This window comes from Schistocerca piceifrons, chromosome X (assembly GCF_021461385.2).
Source record: "Schistocerca piceifrons isolate TAMUIC-IGC-003096 chromosome X, iqSchPice1.1, whole genome shotgun sequence".
Taxonomy (NCBI): domain Eukaryota; kingdom Metazoa; phylum Arthropoda; class Insecta; order Orthoptera; family Acrididae; genus Schistocerca; species Schistocerca piceifrons.
Genome location: NC_060149.1, coordinates 834,640,774 through 834,659,904, shown reverse-complemented (window position 1 = coordinate 834,659,904; position 19,131 = coordinate 834,640,774). Strand labels below are relative to the sequence as shown.

General features: G+C 37.4%; 1 protein-coding gene across 1 annotated transcript in view; it reads left to right on the top strand.

The window, feature by feature from the left end:
- LOC124721934 (vesicle-fusing ATPase 1) overlaps window positions 1-18,421 on the top strand; it is a 94,849-nt gene extending 76,428 nt beyond the window's left edge. Inside the window, exons 10-14 of the mRNA XM_047247092.1 lie at window positions 1,306-1,494; window positions 2,766-3,056; window positions 3,351-3,535; window positions 3,627-3,785; window positions 15,184-18,421. Of these exons, the coding sequence (XP_047103048.1) occupies window positions 1,306-1,494; window positions 2,766-3,056; window positions 3,351-3,535; window positions 3,627-3,785; window positions 15,184-15,322 (963 nt within the window). The 3' untranslated portion in view covers window positions 15,323-18,421. The remainder of the gene's footprint in view (window positions 1-1,305; window positions 1,495-2,765; window positions 3,057-3,350; window positions 3,536-3,626; window positions 3,786-15,183) is intronic.
- Window positions 18,422-19,131: the final 710 nt, after the last annotated feature.

The following is a 19,131-nucleotide window of genomic DNA, read 5'->3' as shown; positions in this document are numbered from 1 at the left end:
CTGTATACTCAGCCTCCACAGTTAATTCAGTGTGTATTCATTTTACCTGCCCTTGTATTTGATGGATTGTTCAGTAATGCTGTTTGACTAGTGACCTCTCAAAAGGAGGTTGATGAACAACCTTGGCAAAAGAGGTGTTGGCTGAATTTTGCCAGATGATGAACTTTGAAACGAATATTTTTTTTTCCAGAATGAGATTTTCACTCTGCAGTGTAGTGTGCACTGATATGAAACTTCCTGGCAGATTAAACTGTGCGTTTGAATATTTTTTTGTTGCGGCTTGTTTTAAGTATACAGGGTGTCCCAGCTATCTTGTCCACCCAAAATATCTCTGGAACAATAACAGCTATTAGAAAAAGACTTTCACCGGTATCAATGTAGGGCTGGGGCCCATGAATGTACATATTTGGAAACATTCTAAAACGAAAGCATATGTGTTTTTTTTTAACACAAACTTATGTTTTTTTAAATGGACCTCCTATATTTTTTCTTCAGCAATCCATAGCATGACAAAGCACATACACAATGGCATTGATTGCATTGCAATATTCCCATTACATCCTGAGATATTGAGACACGAAGTTGACACTTGAAACACCTGACATGCGCTGCTAGCGCACATCCTGAGGCTCAGGCGTGTACCCCATGCTGCCTGTAATCGCGATGTGATTTACATGTGTAATCACACCTCCATACTTATCAAGAGGTCCGAAACAAATAATACAGTCTGCTGCCATCCTGCTGCGATTACGGGCAGCATGGGGTTCACGCCTGAGCCTCAGGACGTGCGCTAGCAGCGCATGTCGGGTGTTTCAAGCGTCAACTTCGCGTCTCAATATCTCGGGATGTAATGGGAATATTGCAATGCAATCAACGCCATTGTGTGTGTGCTTTGTCATGCTATGGATTGCTGAAGAAAAAATATAGGAGGTCCATTTAAAAAAACATAAGTTAGTGTTAAAAAACACACATGCTTTCGTTTTAGAATGTCTCCAGATATATACATTCATGGGCCCCAGCCCTACATTGATACTGGTGAAAGTTGTTTTCCAATAGCTGTTATTGTTCCAGAGATATTTTGGGTGGACAAGATAGCTGGGACACCCTGTATAGTACAATATTTTGCTTAACTAAAAAAGAAACACAAGTGTGCATTTCAATTACTTTTCAATGAAACCCTTTCATATTGCTTACTTGATAGTGTCCGGCCATGGAATGAAATAATTACTTAAATCAGAAGTATAAATATCCCAGCAAAATGTGTGTGTCGTAGTGTGTTATTTAATTATTGCCTTGCTGTTACAGGAGCTTGCAGCACTGACAAAAAATTTCAGTGGTGCTGAACTGGAAGGTCTGGTGCGTGCTGCTCAATCAACTGCCATGAACAGACTCATCAAAGCATCAAGCAAAGTTGAAGTTGATCCTGAGGCAATGGAGAAGCTGTTGGTTGACAGATCAGACTTTCTGCATGCACTGGAACATGATATAAAGCCAGTAAGAAAATATTATTTATTTTTGGTTATTTAGACGAACTGGGAATAAAAACTTTTCTAAAATGCCATAGCAGTCTGTTCCACATAACAAGTTCCAGTGCAGATAAACTAGAAAATATAGATTTCATTTTTGTAATTAGATTTTGAGATGGTACACCAGTATTGCATGAGGTTTGAATGTCAGTGCCTCCATCCTGATATACATTTGCTGTAGTCCCCTAATTCAGTCTATGCAATTATGCTTTTGCAATGAGAGTGCAGCTGATACTTGCTTCAATCCTTGATGAAACAGATCTAATGTTCGATATCTTGAGCTTCATCTGTAGGATTTCTTACACAGAAAAAAGTAATAAATTACATGTCAGCACTTACAGTATTAATGGATCACATTTCTACAACTTATGTAATTCTTGATGTTTCTGTTACTGATGTCATAGTTGTGCTTCTGGATATTTATCTTGGAAACACTAACATATCTTAAAGGCATTGGATGACTTCAAAAATTAAATTTAATTTGAGCACTAAGGTTATCATCAAACAGCAAGAAATGAAGGATAAAAAGGTCCATCAGTGCACAGTTTCCCAAAACTTTCTTACCAGAGAAGTTTGCTAAGCTGTCACAGCCTAAAGAAGTTGTTACACCTTTATATATAAACATGTTAAGCATTTGTGTCACCAAAAAGATCTCATACAAAATTCTTTCATACTTTTCTATAGGCACAAAACACACTACACAACTAGCCTTTCACAGACTACTTTCCTTTGGATAAATTTGAAGAAAACTCTCTCCTAAATGATTGCAAATATGGTACACCATAGTCCTGATTAAATGAAAAATATTGCTTCACAGGAAGTTGAATTTTACATTGGAGATCTCTCAAACCAGGGGCAACACAGGGATAAGTGTAGGACACAAATATAAAGGTTTGGAATTCAATATGCATACGGTCATATTATTTTCCGTACCCATAACATGGCTTGCATATCTGAGAAGTTGTTTCCTTTAAACATTTGACAGACAGTTACTAGAGAGTATTTCGCTATTAATGCTACTGTCTCACTGTGGATATTAAATTGGTCTGAGAATGGTAATATAACTGAAGCCAGTCACTAAATACGAATTGTGGCGTGAACTGTGTTAATGTCTCTGACAATGTTTTATTTATGTGAGAAAGATTAGTTGACCAGGAATTAGAATAAGGCAGTTCATTGTATTTTATATTTGTCATCAGTAGTAAACACCTTCATTATCATTATGTTATTTGGTTACAGGCCTTTGGTACAAGTGCAGAAGTACTGGAACACTTCTTGTCACGTGGTATTATCAATTGGGGTACACCTGTTAGTGGTGTGTTTGAAGATGGCATGCTTCTAATTCAACAAGCTCGCATGACAGACACATCAGGATTGGTGTCTGTATTGCTTGAAGGACCTCCTAATTCAGGAAAAACTGCTATTGCTGCACAGCTTGCAAAAGATTCAGATTTCCCATTTGTCAAAGTGTGTTCTCCTGAAGAAATGGTTGGCTATACAGAATCTGCAAAATGTTTACAAATCAGAAAGGTGTGCATATTTGTTTTTACTACTTTAAATTGTGTTAAAGTGTGATAAAAGTTTCATTGCTTAACATTAAATCCAGTTGCAACCTTACAGTTCAGCTTTTTTTAAAAATCATGTAGAATCATACTCCACAATCAAGGAATGTAAGCTATGGCATATAGTCTACAGAGGTGTGTGTTTAATTTATGCCAGAGATGCATATGAATGGCAGTTGGAAGTATAAATTTGTAGTGAAAGATATTCATGTTGTTGTGCAAATACAAAAATGTAAATATGTGTGAATATGTTGTTTTTCAGGTTTTTGATGATGCATATAGGTCACAGCTCAGCTGTATACTTGTTGATAATATTGAACGTTTACTTGATTATGGTCCTATTGGACCCAGGTATTCCAATTTGACACTTCAGGCACTTTTAGTGCTTCTGAAGAAAGAACCACCAAAAGGCAGGAAACTCCTCATACTGTGCACCAGTAGTAGAAGGTAAATGTATCTCTTTGTTTTGATTGAAAATATCTGTGAAGAACTTTTGGGCACTTTTGTTGAAGTATTACTTATTGTGAAATTATTGCAGGCAAGTTCTTGAAGACATGGAAATGATGTCTGCCTTCACAGCTGTACTCCATGTACCAAATCTTTCTAAACCAGAGCACCTTATAGCAGTGCTAGAAGAAACTGATGTTTTTTCGAAGAAAGATGTTGCTACAATTAGTCGGAAAATACAGGGCCAGCGGTAAGTAATACCATTGTTAAACATGTTTTCACTTGTTAACAGAATAACAAAAACCACACAAAGGCTGTGGTGATGGGGAGGGGAGCGGGGGTGGTAGTTATATCGGTGCCAAAAGAAATATGAGAGCGCAGCGGCGGTTGTTGTTGTTGCTTTTTTTCCATTTGTACACAGGATTTAGTTTAGTATTTCTATCCTTTGTGTGGAAAAAAGGTGAACATAATCTGCGTATTTAACTGTGCTGACTACCACTCATAAACTTATTCTGTGGTTAGTATGTTGGAAGAGTAGCAGTGTCACTTGAGCTGCTTTGTAGTGTATTAATAATCACAAACATGATAGCAGAAGTACTTACATCATAACTAGTGACTGCTTGGGTTAATTTTATATTCTCTGTGGTATAGACAAACCTAGGTTAGATAGATAAAGACTGTGCCTGTTGTGTACAGATGTGGGAAGAATTGGCCACTGTTCAGAAACAGTTGGAAGTTTGGTAGCTGCCAAGACAGGCTTCAGGCTTCTATGCTGGGTTGTGATGCTGTTGAGGCACCTGAGACTAAGTCTTTGGCACTTCTAATGCAAGGAATCCATGGTGATGCTGCACCTTCAGATTTGCCCTTCCTGTCTAGTCTCTGCCCACCTGATGGTGAATGGCGAGTAGTGATAGAATTGTAAATCCCTGGGCAGGATAATAACCCCTTACACCTTAAAAATAGGTTTTTCGGCCATTAAATTCCTGGGAGTATGTGTACAAAGTTATTTAAATTGGAACAATCATATAAAACTAATTGCAGGTGGAGCTGAGGCGAGACTGAGATTAATTGGTAATACAAGGGTTGAATGAAAAGTAATGCCTCCACCTTCATTAATTGGGTTTGGATGGGACTATTTTAATAAATCAGATGCAGAAATAATCCTTAGAATGTGATCTTCAATTACCAATATTCACTTTTCCACATAATTGCCAGCCAATTGGATACATTTCTGCCAATGATGAAAAAGTTTTCTGAAGCCATCTTGGAAGAAGTTGACACACTGTTTCCGCAACCACAATCTCACAGTTCTTCACACGTTCTTGTGAAATGCCGATTTTGCTTACAGTTTCTCTCTGAGTGATACGACGATCGTCCTGAATCAATCTGTCAACATTTTGCTTGTGAAACCTGGTGGTTGCTGTCACAGGATGTCCAACTCTTTGTTTGTCACCCAGGTCAGATGTTCCCACCTCAACATATTTAAACTTACTCTCCCAATGACGCACAGTACTCACATCAACACAATCACCATAAACTGCTTTCAGTCTATCGTGAATTTCCTTTTGGGTGACACCTTCTGCTGTCAAGAATTCAATGACTGCATGCTGCTTAAATCGCATTGACCAACTGTCTGCACAGGGTTCCATACTTCATACTGTAACAACACAACTGTTCAATGCTAAGGCTTCCCGCCAACTGGAGCTGTAGAGAAGAGGCTCCGGAACAAGCCAGTACCTGTCGTGTGCCAATGCTGCCAACTGTTGAGTTACGAAGGTGGAGGCATTACTTTTCAGTCAACCCTCGTAATTAAACTGACAGTGTTCATAGTGTTGGTGTGTGGGCTGTATATATTGCATAATGCTGAAACATTGTAGGTATGTTAGATGCCACTACTGTGTGCTCATGGAGCACGCTGAAAAAAATAATAGTTCCACTCCCCGCTATCGGGCAAAAACTGTAAGTAGTCAAAATGTGAAATGTTTCCTGTTTTGATGTCAGTATTCTGTTTGTTACTTGTTGACACATGTCGATTTCTTTTGTTACATACTGTTGTTGTAAGGAGTTAAGAAGGTTGAAGTTCTCCGTATGAAACACAGAGACTATTGAGAAGAAAGACTGTGTACTACTGGTAAAGTTGTTTTATCAGAATGGCAGAAATAGCAGCACTGCATTGTGGGAATGTCGCTGACAGAAACAGCTGCGTAGAGACCCCATGTCAATAAATGGACTAAAGAATACGATCAAGAAGTTTGAAGAAACGGGTGAATTAGGTGGGGCAGCAGGAAGAGAGAGGCGGCCCATTCCCATGACAATTGTTCATTAAGATGCTGTAGCTATGACCAACTGTGCAGCACGTGCCTCAAATTCTGCAGCGAGTGCTAGAGCTGTATCTCCCTTGGTCAACAGTTCAAATGGATTTTACAGCGCATTTTCGCTGGTATTGCTACAAGATTCAGAATATGCACCAAATGAGCCCCAAAGTACGTTGCAACACCATGACTTTGCCCTTTGTTTTTTGGCATGCATGGAAGTGGCTGACATGTGGCCAGGGAATATTATTTTGATGGATGAGGCACATTTTACTCTGCACAGTGCTGTGAATGCACAGAACTGTCACATATTTAGTTCTACTCCACCATATATTGTGCAAGAACATCGACTGCACTCAACTTACATGACGGAGTGGTGTGGTTTTACGGGCTCCTTCATTCTCAGTCCATTTTTCTTCAAGGAGATGACACATCATGGACCTGTTAGGTGTAATGATACCTGTTCATTGTAAGGACCTGTGTGTGCATCGTGATTGTAGTTTTGCAAGAACAAAACTGTGTCCACACTACTATTTTCGTGCAAGCTAGGATGAAACCCCATGTCTCTTGCCTGTTTAAAGACTTGTTTCAAGAAACATCGGTAGCGATAACATCATCTCTAAGCAATTTCAAGGTCTGTGGCCTTCCGGATCCCCTGACCTAAATCCATGTGACTTCTGGTTGTGGGGATATTGGAAAGGTCATGTCTATTAGGGATGTGTCTGGACTCTGTCTGATCTGAAGGATAGCATACGATGATGTATCACTTTGATTACACTGGATATGCTGCGAGCAACTGTTGACAATGCTGTGTGAGGGATGCAGCATGTTGCTGAGTTGACAGATCATGTTGAAAACATGTTGTATCTTGTGACCATATCCTAATAAATGTGCTAGAACCACTGTTATCATGTGTTTGATCATTTCAGCCCTTTCCCTGCCCAACACACCATGTTGATTGCTTACAGCACCATATTTTCACCTGGTAGCAGAAATTGGAACTATGTTTTTCATCATACTCCACGAGTTCACTGATTAATGAATGTACCCACGATGTTTTAGCATCCTACAACATATAAAGGTTGCACTGGAGCACCGTCAGATTAATTATAGCCACCTGGTAGTATCCTCAAGAAGTGTAGTCCACCAAAGAAAGAAGTAGCTTACAAAATCCTCATTCAATCATTACTTGAATACTGCTCATCAGTCTGAGCTCTATACCTGATAGGATTGATAGAGGAAGTGAGAAGATCCATAGACAAGAAGTGAGTTTCTTCACAGTTCATTTACGAAGTGCAAAATGTTACAGCGATGTTCATTGAGTTGCAGTGGCAGATGCTACAAAAGAGGTGTTGTGCATCACAGAGTGGTTTTATGTTAAAATTCCAAGACCATCTGTTCCTAGCAGAGTTAGCCATATATTGCTTTCTCCTACACACATTTCGTGGAAAGACCACAGAGCTAAGATTAGACTCAGAGTTCACACAGAATTGATAAACAGTCATTCTTCTCATGCGCCATTTGCAGCTGGAACAGGAAAGGATGAAATGATAGTTGTACATGAAGTACTGCCCACTACTCACCACAATGGTTACCTTTTAAGGAAAAGCCAAAGGAAAAGTTATAGCCATACTTTTCATTTGACAAATTTGTCATTATTACTGTTAGCACAAACAATGCATTAACACTTCTTTTACGCCCCCCCCCCCCCCCCCTCCCAGCTACAGATTTAAAGCAATTCCTTTTAAAAAGGCTTGAGGCAAAGATGCTCCCTGCATTTATCACCGCAAGAGGCTTTAGACTAAAAGGTTGCCATTACAGATTCTGCTCAGCAAGAATTTACAGATTTATTAGTATTAAACTAGTGATGACTTTAAATTATGGACCTACCTATCAGATGGAGAAAGCCCCAAAAGGCAACAACAGAGATTATGAACAGAGCAAAGGCATACAACCAAGTGGCTGATTTTTTTTTTTAACTCCAAGACAGCATTCTGGATCCTACCATGCAATTGTTTTATCGATCCCAATCGTCTCATGTCACTTTAGAAGGCAGCCTGTTGTTTGGGTGAGTGACAAGTGCTGTTTGGCAGCCCAGGTTAGGTGTACAGTTCTGTGCCAATATAAATACTTTAGGGAAAAATGCGGATTTTCAGGCCACAACGGCCAAAGCTTGACAGAAAAGAGTTGTGGTGGGTACTCCATGCCACTATCTACCTTTCCACTTGCTCTATGTAAGTTTGGAAAACTGTCAGGATTTCTAGTAAACCTGAAATTGATAGCAGTGAGATTTTTGGGGAAAATTCAAGTGTATATTGAAAGGATGGGCAAGTGGGAAATGGAGGTGGTGTATTTGTTTCAGTAGATAAGAAACTCAAATCCAGTGAGGTAGAAATTGAAGCTGCATGTGAGATTGTTTGGGCAAGACTCAGAATCAGGTGTGGGCATAAAATGATAATTTCTGTAACCAAAAACACTAGAGAAAACCTCAGTTCACTTCTAGGTAAGTTCCCCAATCATACGGTGGAGACTGTTATCATCCAACAATTAACAGTTTTGTTAGTGGTGGTTGTGATAAGACATCTTGTGAAACTATACTAAATGCCTTTCTGAAAACTGCTTAGAACAGGTAGCTAGGAGCCCCACTCATGATGGAAATATATTGCATCTAATGGCAACAAATAGACCTGACCTCTTTGAGGATGTCCACATTAAAACTGGTATCAATGACCAAGGTACAAAGGACAACTAAAACAAGCATGCTTTTTGGAAGTCATGAAATACAGCATCTACCTGATTGCACAAAAAATTATTAGTGTCACATCTCGATGAGGAACGTGTAACTTTCAGCACAAGGCAGGAGAATGTAGAGGAACTCTGGCTCAGGTTTAAAAGAATAGTTAACCATGTTCTGGATAGATAGATATGGACCGAGAACAGCAGTTCATAATGGGAGGCAACCTCCATGGTATAAAGTCACTGTAAAGAAACTTCTAAAGAAACAGAGATTACTGCATAACAGGTGTAAAACAAAGTGTAGGGCTATAGGTAGAGAGATGTTGAATGAAACATGTTTGGCTGTCAAGGGAGCAATGCGTGATGCATTCAATGACTGCCATAGCAGAATATTGTCAAGTGATCTTTCACAGGACCCAAAGAAATTCTGGTCGTCTGTAAGAGCTGTTAGTGGAACCAGAATTAGTGTCCAATAACTAGTGAATGAGACAGGAACCGAAATTAAGGGTAGCAGAGCAAAAGATTATATGATTAAATCCATTTTAAAATGTTTGTTTACAAAGGAAAACACAAGAAAATTGCTCTAATTTAATTCTCGTACCACTGAAAAGATGAAGGAAATAAGTATTAATGTCAATGGTGTTGAGAAGCAGCTAAAATCGTTGAAGCTGAACAAAGCTCCAGGGCCCGATGGAATACCTGTCAGATTCTATACTGATTTTGCAGTTGAGTTAGCCCCTCTTGTAACTACATTCTATCGTAGATCCCTCGAACAAAAAAACTATCCCCAGTTCTTGGAAAAAGGCACAGGTCACACACATCTAAGGGAAGGGTAGTAAAAGTAATCCCCAAAACTAAATATCCTCAGTGCCACCCAGCATGGATTTTGTAAACATTGAACATGTGAAACCCAACTCTCACTTTTTTCAATTGAAGTACTGAATGCTTTGGATCAAGGCAATCTGGTAGATGCTGTATTTTTTGATTTCTAAAAAGCATTTGACTCAGAACTCACCTACACTTATTGTCAAAGATCTGATCATATGGGATATCAAGTGGAATTTGTGACTGGATTGAGGACTTTTTGGTAGGAAGGACACAACATGTTATCTTGGGTGGATAGTCATCATCAGATGTAGAAGTAAATTCGGGTGTGCCTCAGGGAAGTGTGTTGGGACTCTTGATGCTTATGTTGTATATTAACACTCTGCTGTCCTGGTGACACCAAATGGTGTCACATGCGAAATAGCGGTCAACGGCCAGCGACACCACGATGGTGTCATGAGCATAGCATTGTGCAGTGGCCGGTGACAATACTTTAGTATCTTTTGAAGTCTGGTGGTGTTATTGTTTAGGTAACAATAAGTTACACACATCAAGTTTTTTGTTCTTATAAGTACTTGTGCCCTTTCATCTTGGCGGATGAAAGAGACAATACGATTATTTATGAAGACTGTGTGGAGCAAAACTTGGAGGTTGCCACTACATCGCGTACGTCTCATCATGATCTGGCTGACAGACTTTCTGGTCACATAAAATAACACCAACTAATAGACCTACATATTCCTGAAACAAATAAATGAAAATGAAGACACTGCCATGTATGTTCCCAAAACAACAACAACAACTAAAAACACAACAAACTTAATGTGCAAGTCTTGTTGAGTTGCATTTTGTCTTGGTGACTGTTTTGTTGCATGTTATATGTAAGCGAAATACTGAGTACCGAAGACAATGCAAATAAACAAATATAAGAAACAAATTTTGTATTTATTTACGTATGTATATCTTCGAAATTTCATGAAAGTAGGGGACAGGGTTGAGAACTTATGAGAACTAATGATGAGATTAGTAAAACGTAACAATTTACGATCTCCCGATAATGTCAAGAACATCTGGCGACAGGCCACGAAATCTCAATTAGCGCTGCCGGCTCCAAGCAAATAAATTTGTACGAGGCGTGCAGATGGCAAAGTGTTAATGATATACCTGGGTGTTACACTTTGTAGGGATATGAAATGGAATGATCACATAGGTTCAGACATAGATAAAGCAGGTGGTAGACTTCAGTTTGTTGACAGAATCAGTCTACAGAGGAAATTGCTTACAAATAACTCGTGCAACCAGTTCTAGAATACTGCTCAACTGTGTGAAATCCATACCAGATACCACTAACAGATATTGAACGTATACAGGGAAGGGTAGCACGAATGGTGACAGATTTGTTTAATCCGAGGGAGAGTTTCACAGGGATAATGAAGGAACTGAACTTGAAGACTCTTGAAGATAGATGTAAACTATCCCAAGAAAGTCTCTTAATAAAGTTTCAAGAACTGGCTTTAAATGATTACTCTAGGAACATACAACCCCCTACATATCACACACAGAGGGGTCGTGAAGATAAAATTAGAATAGTTAGTGCGTGCATAGAGGCATTCAATCAATCGTTCTTCCCATGCTCCATACATGAATGGAACAGGAAGAAACCCTGATCAGTGGTACAATGGAACATACCCTCTGTGATGCACCTCATGGTGGTTTGCAGAGTATAGATGTAGATGTAAACATTCTGCTACCTGCAGCAGCTTGGGTAAGGCAGGGTTGCCTCGGAAGAAAACCTGGGCACATGTCCTAGACAGCGGATGAGAATTTTCTGTTACTGCTACTTTTGTCAAAGATCCAGTGTTCTGCCACTACTGTGCAACAGTGGAGAGGGGTAGCTTGGACATGAGATCCAACATCTCATCCTGTGACTATGCATTAAGTGAATCATGTGGCACCTGTTATGGGACAAACACATACTCATACTAAAGGCAAACATATCAAGTGGGCTACTTCACACTGTATTGTATTTGATCAGGATAGGTGTCTAATATGTGTACTTTGTCATATTATGCAGGATAATGTGTTAAAATAGCAACAAATAATTCACAGTTCAATCTTTTCAAAACTGTGTATACCATATCTACTCGAATCGAAGCCGCACTTTTTTTCCGGTTTTTGTAACCCAGAAAAAAACGCCTGCGGCTTAGAATCGAGTGCAAAGTAAGCGGAAGTTCTGAAAAATGTTGGTAGGTGCCGCCACAACTAACTTCTGCCATCGAATATATGTAGTGCTACACAGGCATGTTTTGCAGGCACAAAGATAAATACTGGCGCCAAAACCTCTGCGTCAGTAGGCCTAACTAAATTAAAAGAAAAGGTAGAAGAATGTAAACATTATACCATGTATTCTTTCGTGTTTGCTGCTAACTCATTTAAATCCTGTCTGTCTAATAAACTACGAAACTATACTGAGACAACAGCAAACGCGAAAGAATATACATATAATATCATGTCATGTTTATATTCATATTATTCTTATGCTGAATAATGATACAGTCAGAAATGATGCACGGCAACTGACTAGATTTTTGAATCTAAGATGACTTTAATTTCTGTGCAGAGTGTAATGTACTAAAGAGGCATCTGCAAAGATTTTCAAACGGAGAAAATTTTTCACTAACCTCTTGTTCAGAACATCTTCTATCATACACAGTCTGTTATTTGGTTCTTGTTGGTCATTATGAAAGAAAGCAGCAGTGTAAGTAACAACAAATGGCAGTCTGTTGCCATTGTTTCCCTAATGAGACAATTACTCTCTTCTTTTTATTGTAAGTGGTGGTAGCACGCACAAAAGCAAGCCATGCCGCGAGCAGTGACAGGTCATAAACAATTATGATCAGAATGTGACAAACAATGCATGACACAGTACAATAATGCATTTTCAGCTTACTGACGTAAACACCTATAACAAAGAGAACGGCACTTATCATATCGAAGCAAAATAAGCAATCGATTCAAACCAGACGAAGCACATAAGAAAGGAAGGGTACCCATATAAATACGGACGGAGCACCTGACACACAGTAATGGCTACTTGGTAAAGCTTAACTGTTAAGTTTACGACTCGAACCATACTACTGTAGCTCTGTCATCATCCATTGGACCTAAATTGTCTCTCATGTTACAATGAACGAACTTTGTTTCGATTTGGGGGTGCGGTGTAAAACTTTTCTCTCCCCTTGAATTTAGAGTCTCAAATTTCAGGTGCTGCTTAGATCTGGGAAAATTTTTTTTCCTTCATTTCGGGTCTCATTTTTCAGGTGCGGCTTAGATTCAAGTAAATACGGTACTCTTATGCCTAGTGACGCTTAAGGATTGCTAATAACAAGATTCTACGGGGTGTTCAAAAAGTCTCTCCACAGTGCCGTATGATTGTTAGCCGCGCGTGCCATATGCCGCAGTGAATATACTGAAATGAAACTTAGTGAAATAAAAGTTATTAATTTATTGAATATTCATTTTTACTTACAAATTTTCACATTAAATGTTGAAAGTGTTACCCCCGTTGTAGAATACACAATTGATGGATTTTGGACGGTTTTTATAGACAGTTGCTTTTGCTGCACCCCAGAAGAAAAAGTCAGGTGGTGTTAGGTCAGGCGATCGTGGAGGCCAAAGTCCCTGTAAAATTATGCGATCGCCAAAAACATCAACAAGCAGTGACATTGAAATGCGATCTGTATGTGCGGTTGCACCATCTTGTTGAGAATAACCATTCAGTATTTCACTTAACATAAGTTCTCCTATGAATGGGTTCAGAATATCGCTGCAGTATTGTTGTGCGTTTATTGTTTCATTGAAAAATATGGGAACCACAATCTGATGTCTAGAAATTGCAATCCAAACTCCTATTTTCACAGAATGAAGTGGTTCCTCGTGAATACACAATGGATTTGCAGTACTCCACATATGAGAATTGTGCTAGTTCATGTGCCCAGATAAATGAAACCACACCTCATCAGTGAAAAACATTTCATTAAGAATATCCCTTCCATTTTGTCAAACGAAATTTTTGAACCATTGACAATAATACAGTCTCTTGCCATGATCAGTACTTTTCGGTTCTTGCATGACTGTCACTTTGTATGGGAAAAGATAAAAAATTTTCCTTACAGCTGTGTGGGTCGTTCCGACACTAAGATCAATTTCCTGGGTGAGTTTTCTTACTGACTTGTTCAGACTTGTGGATATTTTATCGGAAATATTGAGTAGTTTATCCTCAGATCACTTCAAGGTGCATCTGTCACTGAACCCGTACTTCGAAATTTGTTAATTAAATCTCGCACAGTATCGCGATGGAGTGCTGTCTCCGGGAAAACTGAATTAAATGTTTGACGAACTGATACTATGTATTTACCTCCAGCTTTGAACACTTGTTCGAATTAAAACACGCGTTCTTCAATGGTTAGCATTTTAACCGTGACAAAAATGAAACAAAGGAACTAAACTTAAATGTTCATGTTAACATGTAACGGCACACACCAATGATACTACTGATGCTGGTTGAGATAAATGAAACAGTGGAATGTTGGGATAGTCCACTTGAAGGGAAGTAACCTAGACAGGCAAACGATCATACAGCACGCGCGGCTAACAATCATACGGCACTTCGGAGAGACTTTTTGAACACCCTGTACTTGCATACACAAATGAATCAAGACATTATGACCACCTGCTTAATAGCTTGTTTGTCTGTCTTTACTGCTCCCACCAACAGCCAGCATCTGTGCCCCACTGTATGTTTCGAGCCATCGTTTACCTCAATGATGACATTTGTGGAAATGACCGTCAACCTAGGATAGCAAAAATGTGGTTCACCCAAAGAACCAACATGTTTCCATTAATGAACTGTTGAATCCTGACGGTCCTATGCCCAAAGCAGCCGTAATTGATGATGATGTTGGGTCAAAATTTAAACATGTAGGTCTGCTGTGGAGCTCCTTGTTCAACAATGTGTGACGAATAGTGTGCTCCAAAACACTTGTGTGTGCACTATCATTGTGCTCTTTCAGCAGATATGCCACAGATCATGATCTACCCTGTTTTACAGAACAGACAAGCCTCCAAACCCCATTTTTTGTGAGGAGTCAGACATCCAACCATTTAGCACCTAGTAGCACAGGAACAAGCGACCAGCTTCACTGTTTTCAAGATACTCATTCACAGGGTCTGTATGATGATAATCTGCCCTTTGTCAAAGTCACTTATCTCAAAGGATTTCCCTATTGTGAGCCCATAGCTTCACTCTGTGTCTGCTCTGCTTACATACTTTTTTTACCTTGTCACGTGCCCACAACACCACCAAGTGGTGTCAAACTTCATGGTGGGCAGTGGTCATAATGTTCTGACTTTTCTATTTCTGTGCACATTTTCTACTTTAGATAGTGTATGATAAGACACCGAAAAACTCATTCCAGCCCTCTGTTTGGAATTACTGTACACCAAAGTTCACTCACTATATAGTATGAATACATTATTAGAGTATGTGTTGTCAACTTTGCCAAAAATTATATTGATATTAAACACAATTTACTGTACAAAACCAAAGCTGTTTCAATTTAGACATTGACACCTAACTGCTTTGCTTGATTTCTTGGTTACAAGAAAAATAAAACAGCAGTGATTAAATCTCATTTTATTCTGACATAGCATAGTTAGATTGTTGCTGTGTACTTTTGAAATAAAAGAATTAATTGCTCTCTCTCTTCTGCACAGGTTATTTATAGGAATTAAGAAATTGTTGGCTTTAATTGATATGGCTCGACAAACTGAGGAACAGTACAGAATTATAAAATTTCTTTCAAAATTGGAGGAAGAAGGTGCCCTTGAATCTTCTTCTCGTGGTCTTCAGTAGTGTCTATTAAAAGGTGTTGATATTGTTCTGTCATCACATTTTCATTAAGAAATGAGATGATGATAATGAATGTGTGAAATCCTTTTTCATATAATATCTGGAGACTAGTGCATTTCTCATACATATATAAGCTAGATGTAATTTCTGTATTGTAAGTAAAATTCATGTGTAACAGTATTTTTATCCTAGTTGTCATGTAGCATACAAAATTTGTTATTTTGTTGAGACAGCTACATGCATTAATGTTGTAGAAGGAACTTAATTTATGGAGACTGGTAGACTGTCTTTTTACTTGGAAGCAAGTGTAAACCATAAAGCATTATACTACAGATTTTCATTCTGTAGATTATACTCTTTGTTAACTATTGTATGTTCTCACGACAGATGCCAATAATCTATACATAGTAAACGATGTAAAAGTCGTACTATGTTTGTGATAATTTTGTGTGTGTGTGTGCTTGTGTGAATGTCTGGCACTCAGACAGATTGAATTTTTTAAAATGTCATTGTTTATTAGCGTGCAAAAGATTATAACTTCCGGAAATGGTGTAAAGATTACCTGAAAAGAACATTTTCCTGAAGAATTACTCAGTGACCCACTACTGTGTCATATTTAAATTAGTTTGTATTTGTGTATGCTACTAAAGCTGTTGGTAAAATGTGTTGATACAAAATGACATTACATTTTTAATTTTATTAAAATATTTGCATTTCTTCTGATTTAAAATTCACAAGAGGTGTATCAAGCACCTGGTCGTTGGTGATGTGTAACCAAAAAATAAGGTGCTAAAAGATTGTTTTATTTGACATTAGTCGCAGAAATCTCTCATGAATGTTGTTCAGAGTACACTCATGTAAGATAGAATCAGCATTTGTTACAAAATGTGCCTTTTTAAAAGTTTGACTTGAAATGCTCTCATAAAATTTATGTGGCAGTGTAGTAAAACATTCTCACACAAGTGTTTAAGTAAAATTGAAAATGTTTAAGTAAAATTTACAATGACAAGTACATTTGATTTCCAGGAAGATACTAAGGTTAACAATTTTCTATTTTGTCAGCTTCCTCCCTTCTACTTATTATTAGTTAACTGGAAATCACTTTGTCATTGAGAGAGGTAAATTCTGCATCAGGGTAGGAATCGTTTGACAGTTTCATTCAGCTTGTGTGCTCATGTACTCAATATTTTATTAATAGATTCAATTCTCTTACTATGAAGCTTTTAACTGCATCATTGTCAAGGTGAAATTTCTTCACTCAGTACTTCATTGTTTTTTGCATATTTATTAATCATTTGTATTCCTTAGTGAGTCTTCCAGCACCAGAACTTAAATTTCATCTTCCTCTATACATTTTGTGGCTTGATGTGAAGGATAAGAGGTTCTCTGTGATAAAGTTCTGGGTTTATGTATTTATCAAAATCACTATACCAATTCCTTTGTCTTCATTGTGTGTATTTATTTGCCATAGATAACGCAAAACTTTTATCTGTACTCTCTCCATGAATTTGAATAATTGTGTAGAAATTTGTGTTACTTTCCAAATAAAGCAGTTGAAATAAGAATTTATGCTATCTTACCAGTGTTATTTAAGTTATCAAGAAAGACCTCGCACGAAATTATTTTGAGCATGTTTTGTCTTTTTTCAATGTTGCACTCTGTAATTTAGATACTTTGCTTGAATTCCTATGGTGAGTAAAATGGAGGAATAGAAGAAAATTAAAAAAATAAATGATCACTGCAAATGTTCTGCAAATCCATGCTTATGAAAGATCGGGCTGTTCTATATTCATTTGAGACAAATGTTTTTAAGTCATTGCATGCTGTTAGTTGTGTGTGCTATTGTGTTTTACTGGGAGATACAGTAAACCGGCACGTAGTCCCCGATTTCATTTTCAGAGTAAAAATCTTCATTAAATAGTAAATTGTTTATTGAAGTTTATTGTAATCATTAACAACACTGTTGGCTCTTGACATAATATATGAAATGCCAATAAATGTAAATAATTGTTACATCTTTGTTAAAACTGTTTTTCAGGTGTATAAATAATTTTTGTATGTGTCTTGTTGGTTACTGTGTTCATTTTTGTGTTTCTCATATTCATGTTGTCACTGTGTCCGAAGAGAAAGTGACTGTGCCATTTATTCAAAATAATATATCACTTAATGTACAGTTAAATGTTAATAGTGTCCAGTAATGCTGAAAAGCTCATTTTATGATGTAGTAACTTGGAAAAAATCATTCCTTTACACATTCCATGATACACTCACAAAGAACAGTGAGTAACATATATAGTATAATTAATAATTTCTTTAAAAAAAATACACCAGTATTTAAGTGGATTATACACAGCCTTTAAAATGTTTTAAAGGCCCTAAAAATTTTGTAATTGCTTTTAATTGTATTATACTTTATAATACAATCCTTTCAGTTTGTACTTGAAATGTATCACTGCTGTTTTATTGACATGTTGTATTATTCATTCTACTAGATATAGATAACATAAGCTATAATTAAGTAAAACAAAGTACTTTCCATTTTGTTAATTGCAGTTATATATGCAATATATGCTGCTGAACAGATGATTATGTAGTTATCTGCCTGCTTATCAGCAGAAATGGTATACCAGTTAAGCTTCTAGTCAGATGCTTCTTGTGTATGTACTAGCACATTAAATGGTAGGTGTTGTTGTGCAGAATGTGTCAAATTCTTAGAAAATTTATTCTACTTAACTAAATGTAAATTCCTTCAGTACATATCGTTGGATCTCACCCTCAACCTCCACAACAGATTAAGGTTGCATTAAAGTTACAGTGGTATTCTTCACATTCTGTAGCAATGAACTTGCACTGGATAAAGAACTATAAATTATAGATGTTTTGTATAACAGATTGTAGTTTCTTCCTTTAAAAATATATATATCCTCAATCGAAATGGCCTTAGCAGTTTTGATTTTGACTGTTCGATAAAAGTTACAGTATGACTGGTATAAGTATTGTTCACTAGAGGAACATTCTGTACTTATGTAAATAAAAATAATACAGTTAATTTATTTGTTATTAAAGAAATGAAGAATAAATTTATTTAATTTCAATGTTAAATTGTTGTTTTTACTTATACCCAGACATTCTGCACCTAAACACCCAGAAATTCTCCATCCCATGTTGTATGCAAAAGAAAGTTCCTTATTTATGTAATTTCTACAGCATAATAATTCAGCATTTTTTCTTAAGTTCTCCCTACAGCAGTCCATACTATAATAAATCCCTCCACCGTTGGTAACAAGTCATCAGTTGTTCTCACGCCACACTTTTAGGTGCAACTATTTTAAGTGAGAAGGAAGTTTGAAATAACACTTAAACTAAAAAACATACTTATCTGGTTATAAATCTTCGTATGTCAGTAAGATCAAGCTGGTATGTAACAGATAAGGACACTGCTGCGTGATGATATTTCAACATGCCTTTTTATTTCCTTCTACTCAAATTCCAGTCGTCTGTAACAAATCTAATATCCATTCTTTGGCACCACAATTTTATGGCAGATAGTTCAGTGTTTTACACCATAACACACAAACTTACATTGTACTATTCCATGACTCACTGCTACCCTACTACTAACAGTACTGATACTCCCTAACTAACTGAATAATTGATATACAAAAATCAACAACAAAGATACCATACCTTGCACTTCAAAGATATTTGAATACATCAGTATTTACGATCAATGAGTCTAATGTGATTTTCCACTACTTGTGAAATGTTTTAAGAATAATTCATACAAATATGAATAATAACAATAGTTGCAA